This window comes from Podarcis filfolensis (genome assembly GCF_964270895.1).
Source record: "Podarcis filfolensis genome assembly, chromosome: 8".
Taxonomy (NCBI): domain Eukaryota; kingdom Metazoa; phylum Chordata; class Lepidosauria; order Squamata; family Lacertidae; genus Podarcis; species Podarcis filfolensis.
Genome location: NC_139611.1, coordinates 40,506,860 through 40,534,521, shown reverse-complemented (window position 1 = coordinate 40,534,521; position 27,662 = coordinate 40,506,860). Strand labels below are relative to the sequence as shown.

At 44.1% G+C, this 27,662-nt stretch overlaps 1 protein-coding gene across 6 annotated transcripts in view; it reads left to right on the top strand.

The window, feature by feature from the left end:
• ACSF3 (acyl-CoA synthetase family member 3) overlaps window positions 1-27,662 on the top strand; it is a 69,565-nt gene that overhangs the window by 22,689 nt on the left and 19,214 nt on the right. For 5 of the 6 annotated variants that reach the window (XM_083626294.1, XM_083626290.1, XM_083626291.1 and 2 more), the window contains 2 exons: window positions 1,517-1,629; window positions 19,504-19,630. In XM_083626294.1, coding sequence (XP_083482420.1) covers window positions 1,517-1,629; window positions 19,504-19,630 — 240 coding nt within the window. The remainder of the gene's footprint in view (window positions 1-1,516; window positions 1,630-19,503; window positions 19,631-27,662) is intronic. The other variant, XR_014551283.1, reaches the window with a different exon arrangement.

The following is a 27,662-nucleotide window of genomic DNA, read 5'->3' as shown; positions in this document are numbered from 1 at the left end:
GTGGCTGGAGTTCTTTCATTTCTGATTGATGCAGCAGCTTCAAAGCCAATTGTCAATAGGTTAGTCAAAGGGCAAGTTTGAAATGGTCGTTCTCTTCAGAGGCAGCCACAGAAAAAGCTGCTGTTAGGCCAGCACTCTCCCCTCCAGTCTTCTGGATGCAACTGGTGACACCCCAATAGGGATGTTGGAGCTCACATTCTACCAGTTAGTTTCCGTGCTCAATACAGAGTGCTGGTTTGGGCCTTTAAAGTAGGGCTTCCATATGTCTGGACCTTCCCTGACATTACCAGGATTTCAAAGGTGGAATGGACTTCTGGGGGGGGATTTCTGAAAGGCGGCACTTTGTCCTGGATCTTAGGCAAGTTAATAGGAAAATCACTCAACAATTTTGGGGGGTTTAAAAAATATGGCAGCCCTATTTAAAGCCCTATGCAGCTCAGAATACAGTACCTCAAGGACTGCCTCTCTCAAGGGAGGTACAAAGGATGGCCACCAGAACAGAACTTTTCAGTAGTGTGTCCCCTCTCCTCCCCCCCTCTCCTTTCCCTAGGAAGACACACCTGACACCATCCCTGCCAGTCTTTTGACACCAAGCTAAAACCTTTTGGTATACTCGGGCCTTTGCCTGCTATGCTGGTGGTCATTTTTTAGTGAGGTGGGTAGGACCTGACCTTATTATTACGTTACTGGATGGGAATTTGATTTTTGGGTGTGTGTTGATTATTTAAAAATTTTCAGATTTTTAAATTGCTTTTGTGTGTTGCATTTTATCTTATCAAGTTGCTTCGAGACTTTTTCTTTTGCATAAGGCAACTGATAAATGTTGGCATAATAATTCTGCTGGGTCCCTGCTAGTATGCAGTATACTTGGTCCTTAGCTGCCTCTGCCTCTTGCTTGGTGCTCTCCCCTGTCACGTCAGGGCTTTTGTGTCCCCATTGCATCCTCCCTCATGGTGTTGATGCAAGCTGGCATACTCCTCTCCTCCAGCACCAGGGCTATCCTGCCTCTTCTCTGCATTGCATGACTTCCGGGTGAAATGAGAAGTGTGTGGCCTTTCTCCTGCTGCTGTGCCTTTACCCTCTTGACTTTCCCAGCTCCAGCAGGGTTTCTCTGCACAGTTTGGGGCCCTCTTCAGCTTGCCTGCCCCTTTGTAACTGGACCTGTGCCCTGGACCCAGGCCTGTGCTGCTGTACTACTTCCCAAATTCTGTGCCAAGATAGCTACGCTGTGCCATCTGATTCAAATTAAAAAACCAAACTGGGCAAAAGCTGTTCAATTTTTCTTTAATAGTAAACACTTAGGATTTTTGTGTGTGTGTGTGTGTGTGTGAGCTTTTATGGAAAGCCACAGTTGAGAGAACTCTGAAAATGGATTTCCACTGGAAATGTTCTGCAAATGTCCTGATCTAAATAGCTCACATTTTGACCCATTGCTGTTAGCGGTTGGTACTGGGCTTGGTGTCTGTCCAGTTGCTCCACCCACCGGCTTTCAACTTCCTCTTTCTTTTCCCCCTAGGGTCGGTGGGGCTTCCACTGCCCGGAGTGCAAGTGCGCATAGCCTCAGAAAGCTCGCAAAAGGAAGGCCCTGCCTACACCATCCATGCTGAAGGCGATGAGAATGGCACAAAGGTATTAACAAACTTGTGCAGAGGACAGGAAGGGCAAAGAGGTTAGGAAAGAGTTATTTTCTCCTGTCCGCTTTGGTCCCCTTGCCAAGAGGAGTGAAGTATCACTGAGGCTACTTTGGGGGCAGCTGGTGTTTTCTTCTTTTTGTTAGGTGGAGAGGCAAACTCAACTTATGTTTCTGAGTAGGCCTAGGCCCCCTGAATGCATGTTGTGAATACTGGAAAGGGGCCATAGCTGAAAGCCAGGGCACCAGCTTTGCATGCAGAAAGCCTCCACTTCAGTTCCTGGTATCTCCAGTTAAAAAGTGGGTCAAGCAGGAGGTGATGGGAAAGGTTTATCCGCCTGAAACCCTAGAGAGCCACAGCCAGTCAGAGCTGACAATACTCTGCTAGAAGGCGGCTTCCTCTGTTCCTACTATAATACAGTGGTGCCCCGCAAGACGAATGCCTCGCAAAACGAAAAACGCGCAAGACGAAAGGGTTTTTCGGTTTTTGTGTCGCTTCGCTAGACAATTTTCCCTATGGGCTTGCTTCGCAAGACGAAACGTCTTGCGAGTTCTTGCAAGTTTGTTTCCTTTTTCTTAAAGCCGCTAAGCCGTTAATAGCCACTAAGCCGCTAATAGCCACTAAGCCGCTAATAGCGTGCTTTGCAAGAGGAAAAAACCGCAAGAAGAAGAGACTCGCGGAACGGATTAATTTCGTCTTGCGAGGCACCACTGTACTGATTCAAGTGGTGAACCTCCAAAATGTGGTTTCTTGGTTCAACCCAACCTGGACAAATGCCAGCACATTCAGAAGACTAGCTGAGCACTCTAGAATCTACCGGGAAAGTAAACTCAGAGGAGCTTGGCCATGAAAGAAATGGTTGCATAAATCACTTATTTAGTCTTTGGCTTGGCATGCTCATCTATCTATCTATCTATAGCTAGCTATCTATCTATCTATCTATCTATCTATCTATCTATCTAATATAAATATAAATATAAACATTTTTCTAGTAAAGAAAGCCATACATGGCAGAACAAATTTCTACAAATTTAGCCAATGATTTTAATCTTTTATCTCTTTTGCAAGAAGGCAGTTTGGTCAATCATGCATTTCTCCAGGTCCACTTGAGCTGGAGGTTGTGCTGTGGGTGATTTCCAGACAGAAGCAGTGCTCATTCTAGCTGACATTAACAGGCTGCCCATTCCTCGCTTCGCTGCTGCTCCCCTCCCTAAACCTATCAATTTTATTTTTTTGCATTTTCTTTTTAAAGGCTGGAACCAAAATAAGTTATGCAAAGTGATGAAAATGTTTCTCTTTGAAAAAGTTGGAGTTCCTGGTTGTGGAATTCGTACTCTCTCCCCTTTCATTCTGCCCCTGGCAGCCACATCCACAAGAGGGCATTATCACTAATGCATCAACTTTATAATAGCAAGAGAACTCTTATTGCTATACTACTGCTTGCCCAAAGCACAAGAAAATAACAGGTTTGGGGTTTGGTGCGTTACAGAAAAGCAGGCACCTGGCAAATATATCTGCAAAGGAAATTTCAAAATTGGATCAGAAGAAGCTGCCTTAGACCTGGTCAGACTCTGAAGGGTCCATCTAGTTCAGCACCATCAACTCTGACCAGCAGTGGCATTACAGTGTTTCAAACAGGGAGTCTTCCCCAACCCTACCTGGAGATGCCAGAAAAGCGGTGCTCTGCCACTTCCCATGGCTCTTTCTCATAATTGGGACACCTGCAGAGAAACGGTCCAGTCCCTAGTTGCTGCCTGAGGAATGAAGGAACACCTGGAGCAGCATCCCAGATGGTGATTTTAAATAGTGGATGGGCTCATGTGGAAGAAGGTGGTCCTTCAAAAATGTTATGAATGACCAGTTGTTGCTTAGAATACTTCCTTCCTCCACCTGAGGTTTTTTCTTTAGAACTCCAATGTTTGGACGTGGTCTAACTTACTTGAGCGTTTGCTTCTGTAATTCCTGCCTCCAGTTTATGAGAGCCATAATTAAACCTGCCTCTCAAAAGAGAGATAGAGATAGAAAGTTTAACCCACAGGATTAAATTCCATGGACAAGATTCTTGCAGTCATGTCAGAAAGTCGCACTTGGAAGTCCGAGAGCCGTGCGATAGTGTGCCAAAAGAGCTGATGTCATTTGCAAAGCTAGTTTCTGGCGCAGCCCAAAGATCAATAAGCTACTTAGCGGGAAGTTTGCTGGCGCTGCCTCTCTCTCCTTTCTCCCACTTTGCTTCATTAGAGAAACCTCACTCTGAACCTCGGCACCATCCACAGTTTCCGCTTTGGCTTCAGCGGTTCTTTGGCTTCAGTGATTATTAACCTCCATCCCATACTTTTGCCCTTGATATACGCTTGAAGGAGGGCAAGGATCAGCATCAAGCCCCACTGCGCTGTTGCTAATAGTTCCTTTTTAAAGTATATTTTATGTGATATTATATATTATTGCGATTTAGTGCCTTTATAATACAAGTAAGAAAACTATAATGCACAAATTTCCAGAGCGGTAGCTGCATTAGTGTCTTGTAGCAAAAACACTCAGAGCTTTGTGGCACCTTTAAGATGACTATCTTTAACTCTTGAGAATGGTTCCCTGCCTCACTGAAGGTGTTAATATAATCATTTCAGCAATTATCACTGCTGTTGTAAAAGGTTACAAGTGTGCCAGTTTAACAGATATTTAAGCTTTAATTATCACTGGCTGTAATTTTTGCATCTCATTGCCATTCAGCTCCTGCCCTACCGTTTTCTCCTTTGTATACCTGCCAACTAAGATGTCATTTTATGTCTCTGACAAAGTGGTCTCGAGTCCACAAAACCTTATGCGGTAATAAATTTGTCAGCTTTTATTTTTTTTTTTTTTTTTTATAATATATTTATTAAAGTTTTCAAATAAAGCATATATTAGATAAGCACTTATCATTGTCCATTTAACATCTCTCAATTGTTACATGGGACTCCCCCACACCTCCCGCATACACTTACATCATTATTAAATTAATTTCAAACAAATTATCATTTAACTCATCTTAATTAATAATCTTAATTTGGTTTGACATATAATTCAGCCTTAAATCTAATTTAATGGTAGACAATTGTCTGCACTGGCATCCAATTCAGCACTCAGCCAAATTACAATATTTTTGTAAATAAATCTTAAATTTCCTCCAATCTTCTTCCATCCTTTCTTCTCCCTGGTCTCGAATTCTGCCGGTCATCTCGGCTAATTGCATATAGTCCATCAGTTGCATCTGCCATTCTTCCACAGTGGGTAGCTCCTGAGTTTTCCAATTCTTGGCAATTAATATTCTTGCTGCTGTTGTTGCGTACAAAAAGAATGTTCTGTCCTCTTTTAACACACTCTGGCCGACAATACCCAGGAGAAAGGCCTCTGATTTCTTAGTAAAGGTGTATTTAAACACCTTTTTTAATTCATTATATATCTTCTCCCAAAAGGCCTTCACTCTAGGGCAGGTCCACCAGAGGTGAAAAAATGTTCCTTCATTTTCCTTACATTTCCAACATTTGCTATCAGACGAATGGTATATTTTAGCCAGTTTAACAGGGGTCATGTACCATCTATACATCATTTTCATCACATTTTCCTTCAACGCATTACATGCAGTGAAGTTCAGCCCAGAGGTCCACAACCTTTCCCAATCTTCAAACATAATATTATACCCAATATCCTGCGCCCATTTTATCATTGTTGATTTTACCATTTCGTCATGTGTGTTCCATTTCAGCAGCAAGTTATACATTCTTGAAAGTACCTTAGTCTTAGGTTCTAACAGTTCAGTTTCTAACTTTGACTTTTCCACTTGGAATCCTAGCTTTTTGTCATTTTTAAACACTTCTTTAATCTGAGCATAGTGTAACCAGTCTCGCACTTTGTCTCTCATCTTTTCTAAACTCTGCAATTTCCAGTTGTCACCATCCTTTTCTATTATCTCCCAATATTTTGGCCAGTTGGCCTCCATATTGGCTCTTTTCCGAGCCTTAGCCTCCAGGGGTGACAGCCACCTCGGAGTTTTATTCTCCAGTAAGTCTTTATATTTTGTCCAGACATTAAAAACTGATTTTCTGACAATATGGTTCTTGAAGGCCTTATTTATCTTAGCTTTATCATACCATAAATATGCATGCCATCCAAACGCATTATTAAAACCTTCCAAATCCAAGACATCCGTATCTTCAAGAAGTAACCAATCTTTTAACCAGCAGAAAGCTGCAGCTTCATAATACAACTTTAAATCTGGCAGGGCAAAGCCCCCTCTTTCTTTCGCATCTGTTAGTATTTTAAATTTGATTCTGGGCTTTTTGCCCTGCCAGACAAATTTAGAAATATCTTTCTGCCACTTCCGGAAGCACTCTGTCTTGTCTACAATCTGCAGTGTCTGAAACAAAAATAACATTTTTGGCAATACATTCATCTTGATGGCAGCTATTCGGCCTAACAAAGAAAGTTTTAGTCTTGACCAACTATCCAAGTCTCTCTTAATCTCTGACCAACATTTTTCATAATTATCTTTAAATAAACTCAGATTTTTTGCTGTTATGTTTACCCCTAGGTATTTAACTTTTTTAACCACATTTAGTTCTGTCTCTTTCTGAAGCTGTTCCAACTCAATATCTGTCATGTTTTTCCCCAAAACTTTAGTTTTTTGCTTATTTAACTTAAATCCTGCCACTCGACCAAAGTTTTGAATCAGTTGTAGTACTCTTTTCAAACTAGACTCCGGCTCCTGTAATGTCAGAACTAGGTCATCTGCAAAAGCTTTAAGTTTATATTGTTTCGCTCCGACCTGAATCCCTTCCACCAACCGGTCCCCCCTAATCATATTCAGGAGCACTTCCAGAACCGAAATAAACAGTAATGGGGAAATCGGGCAGCCTTGTCGTGTACCTTTTTCAATTTTAAACTCTTCTGTAACCACATTGTTAACTATCAGTTTAGCCTTTTGTTCTGAATATATTGCCTCAATCCCGTTCTCAAACCCCCGTCCCACTCCCATTTCTTTTAAATTCCCCTTCATAAATTTCCAAGAAATGTTGTCAAAGGCTTTCTCCGCGTCTATAAAAATTAAAACTGCTTTAGTGTTTATGTTTGTTTGTAAAAGTTCCAATATGTCTATGATGTTCCTTGTGTTAGTAAACATATGTCTGCCCGGGAGAAAGCCTGCCTGGTCTTTATGGATTATCTCACTTAAAACTTTCTTAAATCTTCGTGCCAAAACATCTGCAAATATTTTGTAATCCACATTTAAAAGGGAGATGGGACGGTAATTCTTGAGTTGTGTCTTTTCAGTTTCTGACTTTGGAATCAATGTGATAAATGCTTCTTTCCACGATTCAGGCGCCTTCTTCCCCTCCATTATTTCATTACTGACCTCCAACAAAGGTTGTATCAAATAATCCTTCAATGTCTTATAGTAGTTAGAGGTCAGTCCATCTGGCCCTGGTGATTTGCCCTGTTTCAGACTCAGGATGGCCTGTTCAATCTCTTGTCGTGTTATTTTGCCATTTAAAATTGTTCTATTTTCTTCTGACAGCTTTGCTAATCCATTTCTCTCCAAAAGTTGTGTAATCTCTATTTCATCTTGTGGCCCTTGAGTATATAACTTTTTAAAATACCTCTGGAAGCACTTTCTAATCTCTCCCGGGTTCTGAATGTTCCTTCCTTCAACCTCTAAGTTTGTTACTGTATTTAATCTTTGTCTCCTTTTCAACTGCCAAGCTAGCAGTTTCCCACATTTATTTGCCGATTCAAAAGTTTTTTGTTTCATTGTTTTAATCTTCCATTCTATTTCCTGATTTATCAGCTTGGAATATTGCGCCTGATAAAGTTTGATTTCTCTCAGAATCGGTTGGGACTTCGGGTTAGATCTTAACTTCTTCTCCAACTCTTTGATACTTTCCAGAATTTTATCTTTCTTTTCATTTTGCAGTCTTTTCTTTAAGGAATTCTGTTGAATCAAGAACCCTCTCATCACAGCTTTACTTGCATCCCAGATAGTTCTTTTTTCCACCGTAGTGTTCAAATTAATCTCAAAATAGTCCTTTAAGGTTTTTTGGGCCTTCTTTACAATTCTTTGATCTCTAAACAGGCCATCATTCATCTTCCATCTAAAGGAGCCGATTGGGATCAATGTCATATCCATTCTCAAGGCGTTATGGTCGGAGCATGTTTTGGGGCAGATTTCCACCTTCCTCACCTTAGGTGCCAGACTTCTAGTTATCCATATTTGGTCGATTCGTGTCCAAGTCAATTGAGCTTCAGAAAAGAATGTTCCTTCTCTTCCCAGGGGGTTTCTAACTCTCCAGATGTCAACCCAGTCCATATTGTCAGTCATTTCAAAAAAGGTCTTAGGTAGTCTTCCCTCTTTAGTAATGTTCTGGTTCTGTGACTTATCCATATTTGTTGATACGACCCCGTTCATGTCCCCCATCATGATGACGTTGTTGTAATCCAGATAATCCAGCATGATCTCGTGCAACTTCTTATAAAAATCCGATTTTCCTTCATTTGGAGCATAAATTCCTAATATCAAAATTTTTTCTCCTTGATACTGTACTTCTATTGCGAGGATTCTTCCACTTTCATCTTTAAAGAGAAATTTTGGTGAAAGGCTCTCTTTTGCATAGATCACTACACCTCTCTTTTTAACTGTATCCGATGATATAAATTCTTGACCAAGCCTTTTATTTATTAACACCTTTCTATGGAGCCTAATCACATGTGTTTCTTGTAAGCATATAATGTCCAATTGTTCCTTTTTTAAAATATGAAAAATTTTAGACCTTTTTTCGGGACTGTTACAGCCATTTATGTTCCAACTCAAAAGCTGCAGAGACATCCTGGATAGGTCTGGTTATTCTTTCTGGGGTGGTACCTTGTTCTCCGGTCCTTGAGGATCCGAGGGGGCGGGCTCCCCTGGAAGTTCTGGCGCTGGCAATCCAAGTCCTTTGTGGAGGTCTTCTCCGTGTGCTCCCAAAAACTTGTCTCTACCTTCCACTGTTTTGATTTTGATCTTTCTCCCTCTGTAGGTAAAGGATAATCCTTGTGGAAACTCCCACCTGAAGATAATTGCGTTGCTTCTCAACAGTCTTGCCAATTCCGTGTAGTTAGATCTAAGGTCCAGCAACTGCTTAGGAATGTCCTTATAGATTTCAATTCTCTTGCCCAAAATGTCTAGTGACTTTTCGTAGTGCAGGCCCAAAATCTTGTCCCTTTCCTCCTTTGATCTCAGTGTTATCAAACAATCTCTGGGCTTCTCTGTCCTTCTGACTCTGCCAAGCCTGAAAGCAGATACAATTTTAAAGTCTTTTTCCTCTAACTTCCAAAACTTGGCAAATTCCTTAGTTAGAAATTCAATAAAATTATCTTCTTCCACCTCTGGTATTGACCGTATCCTCAAGTTGGTCTCCCTGTTTCGCAGTTCTGTCATCAAAAAGTAAATCTGATGTTCTCCAACTTGTTTGCTGAGTGGTCTTACTTCTTTCTCAAGTTCTTCCAATCTTTGACTAGTATCTTCAGCCAGTTTACGATTTTCACCTACAGCCTCCTTTAATTCTCCAATAGACTGGGCATTCTGTGCAACTTGTCCAGTCAGCTTATTCAAGCTTTCTGTGTTCTGTTCAATTTTAGCTGTATGCAAATCAGCCTTCTTGTCCAGAGCCTCCAGTTTCTCCAAAATTTTCTCCAAGACAGAGCTACTTGTCCCTGAAGCCATATCTCCCAGGTGCAGCTCCTCTGTCTCACCCTCCCCTGCCTGTGTTAGGGAGGCCGCCTCTATGTCTGGAGGCAAAGTGGAAGGCAAGGCCGGCACAGAAGATCTACGCTGTGAGGCTGCAGATAAAGTTAGAGTTGTTTGTTTAGTCCTTCCTCTTCTCCTTGCGCCACTCATTCCAAAGTTATCTGTAATCCAAGGTCAATCCAAGTTGTTCCCATGAGAAAGCAGAGTCCCAGATGCAATAGTCAAACAGAGGCCGGGAAAGGGAAAGTAAAACAAAGTCACTGCTGTAAGTCCAAAATCCTCTAGAGGGAGCTTAATACGTCTTCAGGGAAAAGATCAAATCCAAGTTAAACTTATAACTTTAAATCCATGTCTATCGCCTCCACAATGTATTATTTTTAGCAGAGTAAAACTTAAAGCAAAACAGTGTTTCTTACAGTGCCTTGACTGCAACAGTTTCAAAGTATCCAGTTCCAACTCAGAATGTTTCAAAACCTGAATTCAATGTATCCAAAGTTGCAAACTGGTGCTCATCCAGGCAGCTCCAGCACCAGAGATTCTTATTTATTTTATAATCCACTGGTGCCACAGAAGAAGGATATCAGTGCACCCCGAATATGACCAGCAAAAGTCAATAGCTCAAAGTCTTTCACTCAGAAAACTGCTTTAACAGGGTGCCAGCATTTAGTTAACGCATAACTTTTTGTCTCCACTCCTCCTGCTCTTTGCTTAAAGTTCAGTATAGCGGGAGATGGGCTTCCTGCTTATCCTCACTCCGTTTTCAGCCAGATTTCAACTTTTTAAAAAAGTTTTAAAAATTTCATAAAGTTCTCAAAAAGTTTCAGAAAGTTGACAAAAGTTTCAGAAAGTTTTCAATGTCCAAATTTACTCACGGGTTGTAGTTTCCAAAGTTCAGAAAAGTTGCAGGAAGAAAGGACAGCGCTGACCGGCAACAGCAATGCGGCTTCACTTCGCTGTTTGCGCAACGACCCACAGCGCCGCTACCCCCTCCGCGATCCGGAGCCCCTTACGGGGTCCCTTCAACGTTTTGGGGGCTGCTTCTGGCGCCCGCCGGGTCCCGAGACCACAGGCTTCTGCCACCTGTGGTTTTCCTGAATGGGTCTCCGCTTCGCCGTAGCGGACGACCCGTTTACAGCGGAGCTCCCTTCTCCTTACTCGGAGAAGGCAGCCATTACCGGTCGCGCCGCCTCCGGAAGTCTAAATTTGTCAGCTTTTAAGGTGCCCAATACTCTTTTGATTATAATACAGAAGCAGTGGGTGATAACTATTAGCCTGGAACCTGGTTTTTCCTAACACACATATATTATATAAAGCATGGTTATTTAAAATGGTTTTATTCTATATATTAATGATGCCTGAACTGGTGGTGACTAGCCAGGGAAAGAGCTCGTGGAGTCATGGGAGATATGAAAATGTTGGCTCTGTGTACTGCAATTGAAAGTAGAAAAGGGCAACCAAAATGCTCAAGGGAATGGAGCAGCTCCCCTATGAGGGACATTTGGGACTTCTTAGTTTAGAGAAAAGGTGAGTAGGAGGAAATTATGCATGGCATGGAGAAAGTGGACAGAGAAAACTTTTTCTCCCTCTCTCAGTAAAATTCATAGACACCCAGCAAAGCAAAATGTTGGAAGATTCAGGGCAAACAAAAGAAAGTACTTCCCGCAATATATAGTCGAACTATGGAACTCACTCCTGCAGGAGGCAGTGATTGCCACCAACTTGGATGGCTTTAAAAGAGGATTTGACACACTTTCATGGAGGATAAGCCCATGATAGGGCTGTGCTCCGCCTCCTATCACAGAGGCAGTACAGTCAAACCCCACCCCCCATTTATACACGTTCCGTATGTGTGTGACTACACACACGGACATCACACCAAACCCAGAAGTGATCCAAAAAGTCACATAAAGGGACGGAATGGAGCTGGGGCAGAACGGTGTGTTTTCAGGCCTCTTCAGTGATGTTTCAAATATAAGTGATTTCACTGGCACGTGCGGTGCCTCGGAACGTAGTAGTAGTAGTAGTAGTAGTAATAGTAATAATAATAATAATAATAATAATAATAATAATAATAATAATAATTTATCCCTTCCCATCTGGGCGGCTTCCAACACATATAAACACGTAATAAAACATAACTCAGAACATTTGTGGTATGAAAAAGTACAGGATTTCAGCAGGTAATCACTAGTCATTCCCCAACTGGAAATGAAGTGGCATGACTGCTGTGGAACTTTTGTAAACGGCATGACATATAACTGCCCTGGCCCCAGTACAATCGTGAGCGCAAATCATTGTGAATGCAAAATCACAATAAAAAGGACATCTGGAGGGGCTCTCTAATTTTATCAGCATTGAGGGGCAGGAAAGGGTTAATCCCCCCTTTCTTCTTTCTTGCTCAGCTCTGGATATTTCATCTTGCTTTGTTCACTGGGATGCATATTTCATAGGCTGTAGCTTCCCAGCTGGCAGGAGCTTGCAAACTCTTGGAGCATAGCGGGTATTGTCTGTCTGTCTGTTTGTTTGTTTATTTTTAAAGCCGCCCCCCCAAACTCCGCCACCATTCTCCCCCTCCCCTTAAAAAGGGGAAAAGAAAAGAAGCACTTGCTTAGATCCAAGAGCCGAACTCTGAGCCTTGGCAGTGGGGCGCTGTCAGCAGATAAAACGGGCTCTGCAGCTGCACAGAAATGCCACGTCTCCTAACTGGGAGATTTTTGAGAGTGAGCAGTTTTGTTGCTACAGGGGCTTCAGGAAGAGAGGAAGCAACATGTGACTAGATGAGTGGCGGAGCACACTCTTCCCGACTTTAATTCATGCCATCTCCCATTTTTAAAAAGAAGAAGAAGAAAGGGCCATGGAGCAGGTGACACCAAAGGCCTCTCTCTACCTGAGCCCCCGGAGAGCTGCTATCAGTCAGAACAGACTGCACTGGCTTTGATCAGGGCTGGGGAACCTGTGGCCATCCAGATGTTGCAGGAGCATAACTCTCATCATCCATGTGGGGCGCAGGACCACACGTTATTCCCCGCCCCAACTGAGATGTGCAAATAGTCTGACCTTACTTCCTACGTAATTGGAGATGCTAGGATTGAACCAGTGGGGTGTAGTGGTTAGAGTATTGGACTAGGACTAGGGAGACCCGGGTTCAAATCCCGGCTCAGCCATGAAGCTCACTGAGTGCCCTTGGGTAAGTCGCACACTCTCAGGATAACCTACCTCACAGGGCTGTTTTTGGATAGAACGGGGAAGGGGGGAAACAGTGCATGCCCCCTTGAGCTTCTGGCGGAAAAGTTGGGATATAATTGTAATATTAAATAAATAAAATCTGGGGCCTTTTGCATGCAAGGCAGCTGCTCCAGCTATGGTCCCTCTGGGAAACTATGCTTTTCCAAGGAGCCCAGGTCTGCCACACCTCATATTGGACTCCATTATTTTTTTTTTCAAGGCCAGTGCAAATGGATGCACCAAGATGCATCTTGAAGAGCTGCGCTGGAGCTGGATTAAATATTTAGCAAATTGTGAGTGCACGGAATGTTTCCTTTCCAGTGGTGAGCTGGTTAGAAAGATTAGCAAAGTGGACTTTTCCCCCCAATGAAAGGCTGCTGCATTTTGCATTACTCAGCAGATGGCATTTCCCTGCAGGGGTGGATGGAGGAGAGAGTAGCAGCAGGCTGGTCCAGAGCCAAAACTTGGCCTTGTGCCCTCTGGGAGAGCCCATTTTCTGTGGGGCTGGTGATTTTGTGGGTGCTAAGAAGGAGGCACCACAAATGATGCAGAGGGGTATTGTCTTTATGATTGGCATAGGCCATTAGTTTTTCCAGTGTGTTTTTAGTGTATGATTTCATTCTGCTAACCTGCTCTGCTGTTTTTTGGGGGTGTTGCTGTATTTGGGATTTGTTTTTGTATGTTCATTTATGGCAGGGATTTTGAATCATAAGAAGTATGATTCGCCTAATCCAACCCCCTGCTCAGTGCAGGATCTGCTACACAGGATGCAACTATATAACTATATAACTCCTGACAGGTAGCTTGTCCATCCTCTGCTTTAAGTATTTCCTGCAAAGGAGAACTCAGCACCTCCTGAGGCAGGCAGTTCCACTGTCAAACAGCTCTTATCATTAGGGCTTTTTTTAAAAAACAAAACCCTAATGTTTAACTCCGCTTCCTCTACAAATTTCCGCTCAGCTGCTCTTGTTCTCTGGAGCAACAGGGCACTTCTGCTTCATCCTCTGCCCTTCAGATATTTGAAGACAGATGTTTGTATTCTCTTCTCTTCTCTTCTTCCTAGGACCATTTGCTGTGTTGGGTTGCCTGTTTTTACCTTTTATAAGCCACTTGGTGATTGTGTGTGTGTGTTTTAAGCAGAAAAGTAGAGTATAAATAAATAAAGGATAGACTGGCATAAGAATAGGCAGGCTTTTGAATTCCCAGTATGACAGGTCCTCTTCTGATCTCTCTCATCTCCGAGGCATGCCTGTGAATTAAAATTAATCACCTCTTTAAAACAGAATAGACAATGATTTAAACCATGCATGGGAATTTCTGGGTCATTCCAACTGCCTCCAATTCCCCACTTGTGAGCACTGAATGTCTTGAGGAATGCAAATTGGTTCAGTTCCACGAGCAAAAAATTGGGTTTTGGACTCTGCTTTTAGATGTGTGTGTGTGTGTGTGTGTGTGTGTGTGTGTGTGTGTACACACACACAAACACAAACAAACAAACAAACAAACAAACATACAAAAACTAGATCACTTGGCTATTGCATTACAGATTCTTTACCCATGCAAATAAAATCATTATTGATGATTTACAGATTGGGCCAAGTATTTAGGATCTCTCTCCCGTATGCTTCCTCTCCTTTCTCCTCCTCCTCTTCTCATTTCGTTTTCTCCCTTCATTTTTTAAAAATGTGAAACCTCCCAAAATGAAAAGCGAATTGATTGCATTATTCTAACCCTCCTTTATGAAAAGTTACCGTTGCAAAGCCAGATGTGAAATGTGGCTGTTGCAGATTACAGTCTGGGCTCTGGGTGACTTTTTTCTTCCCTCTTCTTCTCATCCTCGGTGTTGTCTCCCCAAGGAGCTGAAATCTGCCTTCTCTCCAGCAGGAGGGAAATGGCGCTGCCTTGCAATTGCCTTCTGTAGCCTCTGCTGCAGGACACGCAGCTCGTAGCAGAGATAATGCCGCTTGTGCGGAAAGGGGGCTTATGGGGGAATTTTTAATTACAAATGGGTATGAGGGACCAGGTTGCCTAGGAGATGGGTAATGTGCTGCTGAGCGTTTTACTACTAGCAAATCTGCCAGAATAGACGATTAAAAGTTTATTGCTTTATCTGATGCCTGGATTGGTGGCCTTGTGAAAAATAAGCCCCTTTGCTCTTAGCTCACCCCATGCAGAGCCACGGCAGCAGGCAGGATGCCGCTGGCCAAGTGGCGCTTGTGCCCCAGGGCACAGGTGAGGTGTGTTTATTGTAGAAGTCAAAAAGAAGCTGGCTGCCTCTGCCTTCATCTGCTACTACTTTTCCCCGTGGGGAGCTGGCAAGCGAGGGTCCCGTTTCTGCCAGCTTGTGTAGTATGACTGGTTTCCCCATCATTCTGTTGAGGCTAGGAAGCTGTGTGGCGAGGCAAAGGCAGGTTAAAGGCAAAGTGTCCTGAATTAACAGGGAAGCTATCCAGCAAGAAGTCATGTTGGAATGCAGGTGGCTGGGCAGAAGAAGGTGTCACACCAGCAACAGCCAGGCAGCAAGTGACCAATTTATTCACTTGCCCAGTCACACCCATCCTGTTGTGGAATAACAGCAGTATCCTGATCCAGATTACGCGTTGATTGGTTGTTGCTTCGTTCTTCTGCATAGGCCTGATGCCGACAGATGAGGTGGGCATGAACAGGTCCTGACGCAGGCAAATGGTTCTCCTTTTGTACAGAAGGTTGAACTGAATGACTTCTGTGGACAGCATCCTCTGGATGACAGCTCTTGTTCAAGGCATGCACAAGAATATAAGAAGAGTCCTGCTGGGTCAGTTCCGAATGCCCATATAGTCCAGTGTCTTGCTTCCCACAGGGACCAACTCGATTGCTCTGGGGAATCTCCCAGCAGGGCATGAAAGCACTGTGGCAACTGGTATTAAGGGGAACTTGGAAGTTCCACACAGCCATTCCTCCCCCTCACAGCAGACTCAGGTGGTGAGTGCCAACAGAAATTAATCCAAAATGGGGCCAACTAGAAGGAGGTGCCAACTTGCTTGGGAGAACTCTTGAAGTTTGCAGAAGTACAAAAATTACTTTAAAAAAACAAACCATTTTTAGCCCCCCCCCCAAAAAAAAACAGTCCAAGAAGGACTGAGCAGCCAAGGAATGTTGAGTGTCTATTTACAAAGAAAGACGTCCTAGAAGAGGCCGTGGCTGGCTGGAACCTAGAAGGAGAGCACTGCTGTTATCATGAGAGGTGAGGACCTGCAACCCAAATATTGCAGCGTATCTTCCTCCCATTAATAAGACTTGCTGCCCATGAGTTTGTCTAAACCATCTGACCTTCTGGAAGTCATAACACTTTGTGCCTGTGAATTCCATAAATAGATCACACACAGTTTTGGGAATTTGGACCTTTGCAGTGGTGGTGGTGCCTTGTGGTTTGTCATTGGTGAGCCCTTGGCTAATGTGAATTTAACCTCTCTCCTCTGGTCAATTCCACCCCCCATCCTTGGCATCAATAGCATATACCGAATGTTATGCGCCCAACTGACTGTGCCTGTTCCACAGCATGGCAGGTGCTGTATGGCCAGTGTCACGTGGCCGTGTCAAACCAGGAGGGGGGCGCCGACTAAGAGCTCCCTACTGTTTTTTTCGCTCTGATTAGAAATTGTTTATTCAGATTTCTGATTTTTGTTAAGCAAATGGATTAATAAAATGACTCATTTATGCAGACGGCACAAGCAGAAATGATTTTCTCCTGCTTAACTCCCCACCCCCCCGCCAAGAAGAAACTTCCTAGTATTCCTTAAGTACTTTGATTCAGGTAATCATTTAATTGCAAATATAAACCAGCAGTGCAAACCCTTTGCATTTTTAACCAGTGCCAGGCGGTGATGATGGTGGGAGTGGGAATATGCCATTCTGGAAGTGCTTCTTTAAAATTTAAATTTTATTGCTTTTTCTGCGTGCCGCCGCCGGTGATCTTGGAGAGCACAGCTGGTGCGTTTACAACCACGTCCCACTAGGAAGATTAGCATTTTTTAAAAAAACTTTTTGCTGCCTTTGCTTGCTCTTTGCAGGGAATGCTGGTGCCCATGCATGGTGCCTAAGCTTGACTCTTCTCTAGAGCAAGGGCACAATCCGATAGGGAGCATCTCCTGTGTAAGGAAATGGCATAAGTTCCCATGGTGCCATGAATTTTCGAGGGACTCTCGTGGATTTCAAAGGGACTTGCACAGGAGATGTGCCCAACATGTTACGTCCAAGGACAGTAAGTGATCTTGGCTATCTAAATTTCATGATATGCAGTCTATTTTGACTCTCCCACCTCAGTACAGGGCTTTTTACCTGGCAACTGGCAGCATCTCCCAACCAGAGGAGTTCCCAGAGGCCATGGTCTGCTGAACATACAAATTTCCTTGGTGGTGGATCTGACAGTCTCCTCTAGCATTCTCTCCAGTAATGGTCAGCATGAAACAGGACACAAAGGGCTTCCCTTTGGTTTGTCTCCATCATTTGTTGCCCAGAGGAGGTATGCTTCAGTCTTTAATGAGAACTGCCTGAAATAATGTTAGAAGAGCCCTTCTGGATGAGGCTGAGCATCCTCTTTCACACAGTGGACAAACAGGTGCCTCCAAGATGCTCACAAGCAGGACACAAGAGCAATAGCCCTTTCCTGCTGTCAGCCCACAATGTTGGATGTACATCAGAGTGCCATATAGGTATCACAGCTAATAGTTATTTGATTTGATTACATTTATATCTCACCTTTTCCTCCAAGGAGCTTGACTAGTTGCTTCTGATATCTGGAATCCCAAGGTGTACTTCCTCGGTGCACAGAATTTCCATTTAATTATTGCAGCTGATGGATACAGCAGTGTCAGCACGCAAATTCAGAGCATCTATTGGCCAGTGAATGGGCGTGTTAGCCAAGGCCTCAGGCAAAGGGCCATAGCTCAGTGGTAGAGCATCTGCTTGAGAACCCGGATTGAATTCCTGGAGAGCCTCTGCCAGTCATTGTGGACTAGCACTCAGTAAGCTAGATAGACCAATGAAATGACTTGGCAAAAGTTCATCTGTTCCTTGAGTAGCATGAATAATAGAATAATAGAGTTGGAAGGGACCTGAAGCGTCATCTGGTCCAACCCACCTGCAATGCAGGATTTCCACTAAAGCAGCCCTGACAGATGCCCTTCCAACCTCCGCTTATAAACATCCAATGAAGGAGAGTCTACCACTTTCCAATGGAGTCTGTTCCACTGTAACTTACAAGAATATTGGGCTTATGCAAATGTTACATTTAGACATAGACATCCTGTAAAACAAGTGAAGACCATAACATTCCTGGGCCAGAGCAAAGGTTGTCTAGCCAAGTCCTTTGCCTCCAGCAGCACTGATGTCCATCTCCAGTTCCTCTGCTGCGGTTTTTTCAGGGCAGCAGGCTTTAGGGCTATCCTGGAACTCACCCGTAAACAACTGAGCCTTGCCTGGGGAAAGTATCAGAGAAAAGCTCTCACCTCTCTACTAGCCACCTTGGCTGCCTGCTAATAGAGAGGTAAAATTGAAGCATTGAAAATATGCATTTTATAATCACCCGGATTTATTCCTTCAGAGAGTTTATTACAACCTTTTTATTTTCATGCGTGGCAAATGTAATCTTATCTGGCGCGCCGGCTGGCCTAGCTCAGCTTGCTGAATCCGTTTTGCGGCGGAAAGCTATCAAACGCCAGTCTTCCAGGGCACACCGTGTCTGCATGTTAAAGTTGCTTGAACGCATTAAAGCAGCTGAAACGTGCATTAAAATATGGCACTTGGAGAATAGGATATCTATGCAATTAGCCATCTGATGCTTTCAACAGCTGCTTGTAAGTTAGATCCGGTGTATCAACAAAAGGGTACCTTGGAGATTTTGAAGAAGAAAGGAAAGCAAGCTTACTGGCTGCAGAAGAAGCCCTCCATTGGGAACTTCAAGGGGTTGTTGTTGTTGTTGTTTTGAAGGGATGTCAAGTTTGTGGATGTGCCATAGATGCACAAGCATCTTGAACCTCCATTTTAACACACACACCCCGGTCTTTCTGCCTCTCCCCCCACCCCACCCCCTGCCACCGCCTGTAGTGTTCAGGCATTGCAAGCTGATAGTGCCAAACTGGTCCACATGTTCCCAGGCACTGGGGAGCACAGCTACGAACCCTGCGAGTTCAAGAAGCAAAATCCTATTAAGATAACGTCACGGGTTTTCTGTTTTACTGTTTGCAAGCCAGCTGTAGTATCGCAAAATGGCACAACAGGGAGGTGCCTGCTGCCAAGGAGCCGTGCTGTAGATAAGATGGGGGGGGGGAGCATTGAACCTCTGCTAGTATCCAAGTTCAGGTGATAAGGAATTTGGAACCCATCCAGCTTTTTGATTCAGACAAGCAGGGGTGCACAAACTCCGCTGAAACTCCCTTTTGCCCATCTGGCTGGGGAATTGTGCTGCTGCTACCACTATCCCCACACCATATTCCCAGGGCATAGGACATGCTGCATTTAAATAAAAATGAAAATGAAAGGGTCAGCTTGTTCTGCTCACTGCAGTGCAAGATGACACATTATGTAGGTCAGCAGCACTTAGGTCCTGAAACTCCAGGAGAGCTGGGGAAGGCAGGATCTGAAGCCTGGTCATCTTCTGCACACATCAGCCCTGTCATGAAGAGTCAGCAGCCTGGGACTTGGCTATCCACATCCGGACGCTGACCTGCCATCTTTGCTCTAGGACCAGTATTGTGAAGCAGGATAGGTCTGAGAAGGCTGCAGTTGCTCCGTCATGCAGGTGCCTTGGGAGGGTCAGGATCCCCTTGCTTCATTGCTAGAGTGCAGCTGTTTTGGGTTGATGGGTGCAAGCAACTTGTGCTAGCAGTGGAGTACATGGCATCTCTGTTTCCCCAGGTGACCCCAGGTTTGGACGACAAAGAAGGGGAGCTCTTTGTGAAGGGGCCTACGGTATTTCTGGAATACTGGAACAGACCTAAGGAGACCAGGGATGCCTTCACTCCTGACGGCTGGTTTAAAACAGGTACCTTGATTGGGGAGGTGCTGGACTGCCTCACTTTGCATGCAGAAGATTCAATCCCTGGCAGCACCTTCAGTTAAAAAGGTCAGGTAGCCAGTGGTAGGGCAGTCCCTTCTGTAACTGAGACCTTGGAGAGCCACTGCCAGTCAGAGAGATGAGATGGACAGAGTAACTGACCTGACATAAGACTACTAACTACATTTTTTATAGGACCCCCAAGTGAGAGAGTCTTAGTGCAGTGTGCCCTGTGGCAAGACTCCTCTATATTGGTTCATGGCACAAGACTATGGGAAAGATCTTCAGCCCTGGTTGTTTGGCTGGGGACCAGGAGCTGATGCAGCACTTGTGCCTGGCTGCTGCTCGGGCAGAGTTACTGGACTAGTGTTAGTAATATTGATATATTAATACAGGAGTAAACATTGTGGTGTCCTCCATCTCCAGCAGCCCCAGCCAGCGTCACTAATGGTCAGGGATGATGGGAGTTGTAATTCAGCAACATCTGCAGTTCACAGTGTTAGCTAAGCATAAATTAATATATCATTTATATCTCTTGTATGCAAATAACTCTGGACTTGCCTAACTCAATTTGTCCTTGCAACAAGTCAAGAGTAGCATAGTTCCCATTCGGTGTCCACTTACCTTTCCTGTTCCACGTTGAGCAGGGATTTGAACCCAAGCCCTGCTGAGACCTCCTTGTGTTCTGTCTGCAGCAGTAATATGGTTAAGTGGTGTTTTGCTCATAGGGTTCAGTCAAGGATTCTCTGCTGATCGTATGAACCCTTGGCTGAGCTGAGTCTCAGGAACTAAATATGCCCATTCCCTGATGGGGACGCCATACAGTTGTTCCCTAAAAATGGAATGGTTCCTCCATCCCTCTCCATCCCTCAGCAGAGCCTTGGAATGTAGGGGGACCTGTTAAGAGTTACATTTTGGCCTCTTAAGTCTCTTGACCCAAAGCCATCTTGTTTTTGACTCTTTCCTATTCCTGTTACTAGCGACAGTGTAAGTGTGTACACATGGGACATTTGTTCTCTCTTCGTTCAGCCCTGGTTGTCATTAATCTTGTAGGCTGCAGAAAGCTTGGGTGTCTGGTTAATTTCATTCCTGTCACTCAGTCTATTCCCACCCCTGCCCAGGTCTTTGTTTGCACACAGGGGGCACTTCCTTTCTGTATCGCTGCTTGTTTAATGTAATTTGGGCTGAGGAGGAATGTGAGAGGAAGACAACTATCATGCAGCATGGCACCAAATAAAATGAGCTGCAAACCAACAATGGCCCCAGTTCAAATCTCATCGCTGTGATAGTTTGCTGAGTGTTCTAGATCAAGTGGCTTTCAGCGTCTCATCTGCAGTATCAGAATAATATGCTAGCCTACCATGCAGGCCTGTTGTATGGATTACAGCAGGATAAGATATGTGAAGCACTTTGGACAGTAAAATGCTATATGATAATAACATTAATAACCGACTTAAGTGTTTCAACCTGACTTTCTGGTGCCTTCTCTGTGGCTTTACTGTGTGTATTCTATTCATTTTGTGGTTGGTTGGTTGGTTTTGTGACTTAAATGAGAGCTGCAGTTTGGCAAGTTTTGCTCATGCCGCAGTTCTCCTGTGAGCAGCGAGATTTTGCGGCTTGATGTTAGTGGGCAATGCAGCGTTGTGGGGCAATCCGTTAAAAAAAAAAAAAGAACGAAAGGATTTTTTAAAAGTTGACCCTCCTGATGAATATTTCAGATGCAAACGAATGGCATGCATTAATTATTGTAAAGAGATGTCTTTAGGAGAAAATGATTTTGAAATTCAGTTTAATTTCATTGTAATGCATTGCAAACAGGAAGGGAGTATGTGTGTTTAATTGGCTCTCGGGGGTATGGCCTGGAAGATGCCATGCCTTTGTCACAGACCATTAGCGATACAGACTGCATAATGAGAAACTACAATCAGCTCACAGCTGCTGGCTCCTACGGGGAGAGAATGATATTAAATGGAAATCAGTATAAATTAAACTTAACCCTTTCGCTGGGCAAATTTTAACTTCCAAGCAAGAAATGCTGGCAGCGGGGCGGTGGTGGGAGAAAATGACAGCTCTTCTGAATTAGAAGCAAGTTGGAGAAGCCTCAGAAGCCACCCTCCGTCCTACCACTGTTAATCTCATTTGACACAGAGTGATGGCATTTTGATTGTTTCCCTCTGGTTGCACCCCACCTTCCCCTCCCCCCAATTTTCCTCCTGTCCCCTTTTGGATTCTTTGGGGGGGGGGAATATGGTAGGCAACATATTTCCAGAGCTGACACCTCTTAATCCACAGTGAGATGCAGGTTTGCAGGTGAGACTGCCTTGTTAGCTATTCAGAAAACTATGTATTTTGTATGGAGGCATAGGAAGGAATATAGGGAAGCTGTCTTTCAACTGAGCCAGGCCATTGGTCCATTAAGCTCAGTATTGTTTACACAGGCTGGCAGCCAGTCTCCTGGATTTCATGCAGGAGCTTTCCTCAGCCCTACCTGGAGATGCCAGGGATTTACCCTGGGGCCTTTTCCATGTAAAGCATGCATCACAGTCCTTCGGTACACAAATGCTTCACCGAGAAAAGACCAGCTCTTCAAACTGAAAGTCGTCCTGTGCTCCCCACTTGTATTCTGCAGTTTTAGTAGATACTGTCCTTGTGTCTTGAAACTTGATCCCCGTAGCAATGAGGTCTACAAACTTTTTAAAAAAGAAATTGAGCAAATACTGAGAAGGTTGAATTCTGCTGTTGTGCTGTGGGTGCACAGAACATACCTAGCCACACACAAAAGACTAAGGAGCAGCATGCTCTTCCTCTTCTATCTTTATGAATCCCAGAGAGGTACCTACTCCAAAGCATTTTGTAGCAGCAGCAAAATGAGTTCTAGAGGAAGCATTTGAATGAGTTAAACAGAGTTAATTACTGCCATGGTGTTCCAAAGAATGCAAATGAAGCAGATTATAACTGCAACAGGGGCATTTACTGACACAGCTCTATCATGGCTTGGGGAAAATACCTTAAAATCCTACTTGCCAGCATTAGAGTCTTAACTGCTCGTGCAACCAGGCACTCAGGATTTTTCCAGTCCTAGTCACAGATAAAGAGAAAAGATAGAGAAAGGCAGCAGTGAACAAGGGAAGGAACTGTACTCTTACCCACCCCCAAGCACAATTAAAAGGCAACCTGGGCCCACCAGACCCACCTTAGGTCTGAATATGGCTACTTATGTCCCCCCTTCCCATCCTGGGCATGGGGCCCAATGTGGCAAGGCTGCTGATGAGGCATTCTTCAAGGGCATGTGGAAGCTGGCCCTCAGTTGGGGTGGGAGCACAACTGGAGCAAAGTAAACCTGGCGACGGTGCGCTGCTCTGCCTCTAATAACTTCTGAGCCATAATTGAGCATTTTGCTTATTGCTAATGACAATCCTAGAAACCAGCAGGTCAGCAAATGAAGAATAATCGCTAGCAGAGAAAGCACATGCAGATTCTAACACGCTGCACTTGGTGATGAATTGAGCCACATTAAGATGGAGCTCCAAAGTTCTAGGCAGGTAGGGTAGCTAAAGTCTGTCAGGGTCAGAAAGAGAGCTAGAGGTGGGAACAAATGCCCCATGGATATAATGGAGGGCTGTTAATGATGTGTGTCTGTGTGTGCTTATTTATGAAAGGAAATAATGCAGCTGGCCTTGGCTCACCTTGCAACTGTTCAGGCTCTTACTTATATAAAGAAGCATCTTCTTCTGTGTCTTGACATGCCAGTAAACAATCCCACATATGATGGGCTAAAAACTTATGGTTGCCTAGCTGTGCGTGAACAACACTCTCCCTGTCATTGGCTGAGCTTCTGTGGTGTCATGAAATGTTCACTAACACTCTGACTTATCCATGGAATGATGAGAAACTGCGTGTTCCTGTGAGGGATGTGAAAGGTCACTTTGGTTCAGCTAGACCTTTATACATGAGCCCCATAAAATGGAATAAATGCAGTCCACATCACCAAGACCATTGTTCTCCACAAGAAGAAGTGACCCAGGTGAATTCAGTGTAAGTAGTCACAAAATCACTCAAGCAGTTACATGCAGCATTCTGAAGTTCACGAAGAGTATGGTACTTCCTAAATTGCAAAGTGCTACGAAATGGTGGGGTGAAAAGCAGCACTCCTTGTGCATTAGCATCATGTCCACGGTTTCATAAATCCAGCTGTTGCTTTTGTGTTCTCCCAGTACCTTGAAATACGGACATGGTCTGCCAGGAGCTTTTCCTGCTGTAACTCTGTGGAAGTGAATATAAGAGCGCAGAGTGGCTACACTAGTTTGGTTGAAAGATGGGCTTTCATCTTGAGTGTCTGTGTGCATCCCCCTCCCGCTGTGCAAAGGATTTCTCCCAAAGGAAAAGCACGCTGTGCAGCATGAGTGGCAGGGAGAGGCAAGATCATAGAGCTATGTTCTCCCCGAGGATAGGCTCGCTCCATTCACATTTGCCCACACGTCTAGGAAAGTAGAACCTGGGAGTATTTGGTGAGATTTATTTTCAATTACAGGTTGAGGCAGAGACATGAAATAGTGCCGACTTTGAAAGTGGTGCATAAATCCTGCAAGCAAATCCATGTATATCAGCTCCATATAATAAGACTTTATTGATTGCTATATTGTATCTGTCAGAATAAAACTCCCTTAATGCCTGCATCAGGGCCAGGAAGATAGAGGCCTTGGCTGGTAACGGAATCTGATTCAAGAATCAATGCAGTTTGATTAATATGTCGTTAAGAAAGTAAGAGTTATTTAACTTGTTTGATGCGGGCTTTAAACCGATGACTCATTTCTATTAAGCTCCCCTGCTTTTGAGCTGTGCAGAAAACATAAATGCGATCAATGTTGCTCTTTTGCATGTAACCAAATCCTGTATTTTGGTATTCAGAGTTTATATTACAGTTCCTTTTACTGAAGTCCCTGTTTCTACCTCTCAAATGCATTTCTTTTAGGTCCAAAATAAATATTTGCATACCCTACGCTTCCAGGACTGGCCCAAGACATCTTGCAGCCTGAGGCAAAGGATAAGATGGTGCATGCACACACAGGGGAGTTGACCGGACTTGTGGTTGAATCTTGCCTGAACACAGATGATGAGACAACATTGTCCATGATACCTGAGGGTAGCAAGCTAGTTTAAGGGGCCCAAGACAGATTGTATAACACACAGTGATCTGTCTTCCAGTCAGGGGGATACCGTCCCACTGCCCAGATTCTGCAGCCTGCAGCAGTTACCTCTCTCTGCCTAATAATGGGGCTGCCTGGCAAGTTTCTGCAAATGCATTGTGCACCACACAGAACAGACTGCTTGATTTCACCATTCTGAGAATCTTAATTGTTGTTTCTAAGTAGCGAAGGCACCCAGAGGATGCGAGAATTTTTTTCCTGCTATTTCTGCAGTTTTCTGCTTTTCTACCCAACACTCTCTGACATTTTACAGAGCACCTTGAATATCATTGCTTTTAGGGATCACAGCTGTAAATCAGACACATTTTGGAGTGTGGATTGCAGTGTGGATGATTCCATTGTTCAGGTAGGATGCAGGTTCTGTCTGTTGCTTTTCACATTTCTCCAAATTTGGATGCTGCCTGCTGCTGGTGGACTGTGAGCACAATTGAGAGAATACCAAAAAGGGGGCAGCGGGGGATTTTCAAATCATGAACATGGCACTAATGTGCAATGATAGTTATTTTAAAATCTAACATTTCTTAACACTTTGCAGTTCAGGAACTACTAAAGCAAACAGCTGTCACTGTATTCCTCATGAGCCTCAGAATATATTTTCACAGCAGATAATTCCCCCTTCACCTAAGGAAAGTAAATCTGGTAGAGTCCACATAATTATCCTCACCTGTGGAACTACTTGGCAGTATCCACTTCAATCATTGATGGATTTCCTTCTGGCAGGTCAAGTTTTAAAATGTTTGGACCTTTGAAGGTAACCGACCAGGACTTCTAGCGGTTCAAGGGCAGAATGCCAGTGCTCTGCTAAACTCCTGGCCCTCCCCCAATGGCTCATAGAAGAAGGATAAATTATGCAAGATTTGCAGATGTGCCTGATTTGCAGAATCCATTCAGGTGTAGAATAGATGTCATATTGGCACAGAATTTCAATCTGTTCTGTGGTTAGCCCTGAAGGTTCTGTTCATTCCCCTGTGAGTCCTTTTGCCCTTCAACCCTAAGAGGATAGAAGACCAAAAAAACAAAACAAAAACACCCCTTCACTTGAGCTTGGCTGGTCTTGTTCTGTTCCCTTCAATGCCAGCTAGCACAGAGAAGGTTAAGCAGATGGCACTACACTGAGTTGGCAGTGGCTTTTTCTGGCTCCTTCCAATCCCCAGAGAGAAGCAGGTGTTCCCCACTCCGGGGTGGGCATTTGTTTCCATTCATGGGCGTTCACACCTGAGATAGAAATCACTTGCGCCTGTTCGGCACAAGCTATAAATAGGAACATGTCTAATTAAAATCCTAGCATGCAATATTTTCCCCATGTTTGTTTACATTGTCTCTCCCAGTCATAAATTCGATTAATACTATTTTTTGTTTTAAATTATTGCTTAATTATGAGCTCCTGCAAATGTTGCATATGACTTATCAGCAGGGTAAGCCTGCTGCATGAAATACACACGCCCAAGGCTGGGAAGAGGGGGAGCTTTCTAGTAGCTAGAGGTTGAGATCCAGAGAGTGGCCTGGTGGGATGATGTGATTAACTCAGATGGACTGGGAAGATCTGCTTAGCCTTGACCTCTAAGATTATGTCTCTTTTGACATATCCTTGCCTATGGATGGTCCCCTAACTTAATTAGCTCCAGCAGAAAGGAACTGAACTCTAGCTTTGCCCAGGGATGGGAACATCTGGCTTAGGGGTCACGTGCAGACCTCAGCTTAATTTCCTGTTGGTTGTGGGGGAGGGACAGGAATGGGGAGGGCTTGCCCACCACTGACTCTGCCCCTGTCCATCACTGGCACACAGTCCCCAATAGATTTCTCGCAAGGGAATATGATAGAAGCAAATGAGGAATACCATTACTGGGCCAATAACAACACCAGGGCTTCCTCGGTTCCACAGGAAGGACATCACTGTCTTGGAAGCCATTTCTAAATGCCCAAATATATACATAAATACATAAGAGGCCACCAGTCTGGGTTCCATCCCTGGCATTTCTGAGTAGGGCTGGGAATGTCTCCTGCCTGAGACCCTGGAGAGCTGCTGCCAGTCAGTGTATACAGTATGCACTGAGATGGATCAATGGTCTGACTGAATATAAGGCAGCTCCCTGCATTCCTAAATAGGACATTAAAGATGGACATTCCCTGGGCAAATCTGTATTTGGCCTTATAGCTGCTGTACTTCAACCAAAAGAAACCCTGAGACCATTGAAATGAGCAGCTGCAAAATTGGAATTCATTGAATAATATTATCCAGTCTCTCAGGATAGTATGGGTAGTTACTGCACAAAGAAAATGTAATTGTCCCTCATTTACTGTTCAAGCTTTGATGCACTAGCAAGCACAAATTTATGTTTAGATTGTGCATTATATTTACGTTTTCAAAAGCCAGCTATCAGAATATATGGTCTTCTCTCTCCAACTTAGGTTATAACCAGCTATGCCATAACCTCAGCTGTTCTTTTCCAAGCAATGGCCACAGCAGCATGGAGGTTCTGACCCAAGCAGGAGTTCAGGGTCAGGCAGGGCAAAGCAGTGCAAAGTTCTGGTTTCAACAAGGCAGGGTCAAAGAAGACATGTTTACTTTTCCCAGGTTTTAGTAATAGAAGCCAGGTATGTTCACATAATAAGGGACACGGGTGGCGCTGTGGGTTAAACCACAGAGCCTAGGACTTGCCGATCAGAAGGTCAGCAGTTCGAATCCCCGTGACAGGGTGAGCTCCCGTTGCTCGGTCCCTGCTCCTGCCAACCTAGCAGTTTGAAAACGCCTCAAAGTGCAAGTAGATAAGTAAGTACCGCTCCGGCGGGAAGGTAAACGGTGTTTCCGTGTG